This window comes from Portunus trituberculatus, chromosome 18 (genome assembly GCF_017591435.1).
Source record: "Portunus trituberculatus isolate SZX2019 chromosome 18, ASM1759143v1, whole genome shotgun sequence".
Taxonomy (NCBI): Eukaryota; Metazoa; Arthropoda; class Malacostraca; order Decapoda; family Portunidae; genus Portunus; species Portunus trituberculatus.
The window spans coordinates 20048486-20050985 of NC_059272.1; the positions used below are offsets into that span (position 1 = coordinate 20048486).

The window sequence follows — 2500 nt, forward strand, 5'->3', positions numbered from 1 at the left end:
TCCTGAAGCAGAGAGGAAGAGAAAAAAAAAAAAAAAAGCCATAAAAAAAAAACATCAACAACAAAGAGAGAAAGAAATAAAATAGAGAGAAAAAAGAAAATGGAAATAAAAATATACAAACAGCAGGAAACGAAAAAAAAAAAAAAATAGAGAGAGAAAGAAAAACTACATAGATAAATGAATGAATAAATGAATGAATGGATGAATGAATGACAAAAGAAAAGAAACACGAAACAAAGGAAAAATTTATTAGTGAAAAAAAAAGGAAGAGAATAAAAAGAACAATGAAAAAACAAAACAATGAATCAAATATACTAACTCCTCCCTTCCTCCTCCTCCTCCTCCTCCTCCTCCTCCTCCTCCTCCTCCTCCTCCTCCATAGTGAGTCAGCCATGTGTACGCCAAAATGTCTCTCTCTCTCTCTCTCTCTCTCTCTCTCTCAGTCACGGAATGATTGCCAAGAGGAAGCAACTCCTCTTCCTCTTTATATTACTCTCACTTGACCGCCCCCTCCTCCTCCTCCTCCTCCTCTTTATTCAAACATCTTCCTTCCTCTTCCTTTACAATTTACTCATTCTCTTCCTCTTCCTTCCTCCTCAAAATAATTCACCTGCTCTTCCTCCTCTTCCTCCTCCTCCGTCTCCTATTATTTTCCTTCCTCTTCTTGTTTCTCTTCCTTTCCTCTCCTCCTGCTCCTCCTCCTCCTCCTCCTCCTCCTCCTTCCTCCTCTTCCTTCCTGCATCAATAACTTTCCCTCTCCTCCTTTTCTTATTTAATGTTCCTCCTCCTTTTTGCTACATTAATTAATCTTCCTCCTCCTCCTCTTCCCCTCTCCTTCTCGTTCCTCTTCCTCATCTTCTTCCTCCATCTTATATCAATCATCCTCTTTTCTTTTCCTTACCTGAGCGATTCTTCTTTTCTCATTTCTTGTCTAAACTAATCTTCTTCTTCCTCTTCCTCTTCTTCTTATCATTATTATTATTCCTCCTCTTCCTCCTCCTCCTCCTTTTTAAAATTAATCTTCCTCTTACTCTCGAATATTTCCTTGTTCCTTGTTTCCTCCTTTCTTTCCTTCTCTCATTTTTCCCCTTTCCTTTCCTTCCCCTCTCTTTCTTTCTTTCTCTCACTCCCTCTCCGTCTCCCTCTCCCCTCGGACGTGCTTTCCATCTCCCCCATCAAACGAAAATTACTTTCTCTCCACCACAAATTCTCTCTCTCTCTCTCTCTCTCTCTCTCTCTCTCTCTCATTTCTTTCACCACAAATGACGTAACATGAAAAAACCGCGCCCGTCCCTCCATGCCTCATCCCGCGGGCGTGGAGGGGCAGTGGGGGCGTGGAGGGGGCAGCAAAGGAGGCACACACACATGCTGCGCCCCCCCCAGGTGAGGACAGGCGGCGCTAACCCCTCCACCTTACCTGGGCACGGCGGCAATACATCAACACCAACACGCCTCGGAGGAGGAGGAGGAGGAGGGATCCTCCACCTCTTTCTTCCCTCCTCACCTGCTCTCCTGCAGGCAGGTGCACCTCTCCTCCCTCCGTCTCCCAGCCCTCCTCCCCCCAGGTGGCAACGCCCAGGTGGTACTCACCGTAATGGAACATGAGGGATGGGTGATGTGACGGGTGGGGGGGCGGTGGCAGCAGCGTGGAGGGGGTGCCGGGGATGGGCGGTGGGGGCGGCGGGGGCTGCTGGGCCGTGGGCTCGGCGAGGGATGACCCAGGTAGCGTGGGGGGCCCGCCGGCGAGCAGGGGGGGCACCGAGCCCACCCCCAGCCCCCCGTAGCGGTGGTAGTCCATCACCCGACCTGGGGCGTGTAAGGCGGGGCGGGGCGGGGCGGGGCTGTTAGGGGCGGGGCTGGCAGGGGCGCCGCCCGCGACACACACACACAGTCACCGCCTCAGCCGCGGCAGGAGCTTCACGCCCACATGGTCACCACTGCTCCCTCTCACCGCTCACTGCTGCTTTCCCTCTCCCTCTCCTTCTCCCTGTGTCGCTCCGCTTTTCCTTCCCTCACTCACTCTCCTCCCCTCTCTCTCTCCCTCTCCCCTCCTCTATCTAGCTCCCCGCTTTTCCTTCACTGCGGAGTCGAGGTGGGCGCGGCGGGGGTGGGCTGGGGCACCGTTGTCGCCCCACGGGGTCGGCCACGCCCGCGGCACCAGGGGGCACGCGAGCTTGCTCTCCGCCGTCGGGAGGGGCCGCCGCGCCCGCCGCCACTCACATCACGCCCACCTGCAACATACAAACAAACAATATTAGCCACCACCACCACCACCACCACCACAACAACAATAGTCGCAGCCACTCACTCATGCTTGCCAATACCGGTACTTAGAACAAACACACCAACACACACACAAACAAACACACCTCCCAGCATGCACCTGTCACGTACTATATATAAAGGACTGCCGCGCGCACACAAACAAACGCACACACACACACACACACACACACACACACACACACACACACACACGAGAACTCACTTAACATAATCA

The 2500-nt window shown here is 52.4% G+C and overlaps 1 protein-coding gene across 1 annotated transcript in view; it reads right to left on the reverse strand.

Annotated features, from left to right (window-relative positions):
• LOC123505895 overlaps window positions 1-2500 on the reverse strand; it is a 137427-nt gene that overhangs the window by 119329 nt on the left and 15598 nt on the right. The window contains exon 2 of the mRNA XM_045257743.1: window positions 1591-2231. Coding sequence (XP_045113678.1) covers window positions 1591-1798 — 208 coding nt within the window. The 5' untranslated portion in view covers window positions 1799-2231. The remainder of the gene's footprint in view (window positions 1-1590; window positions 2232-2500) is intronic.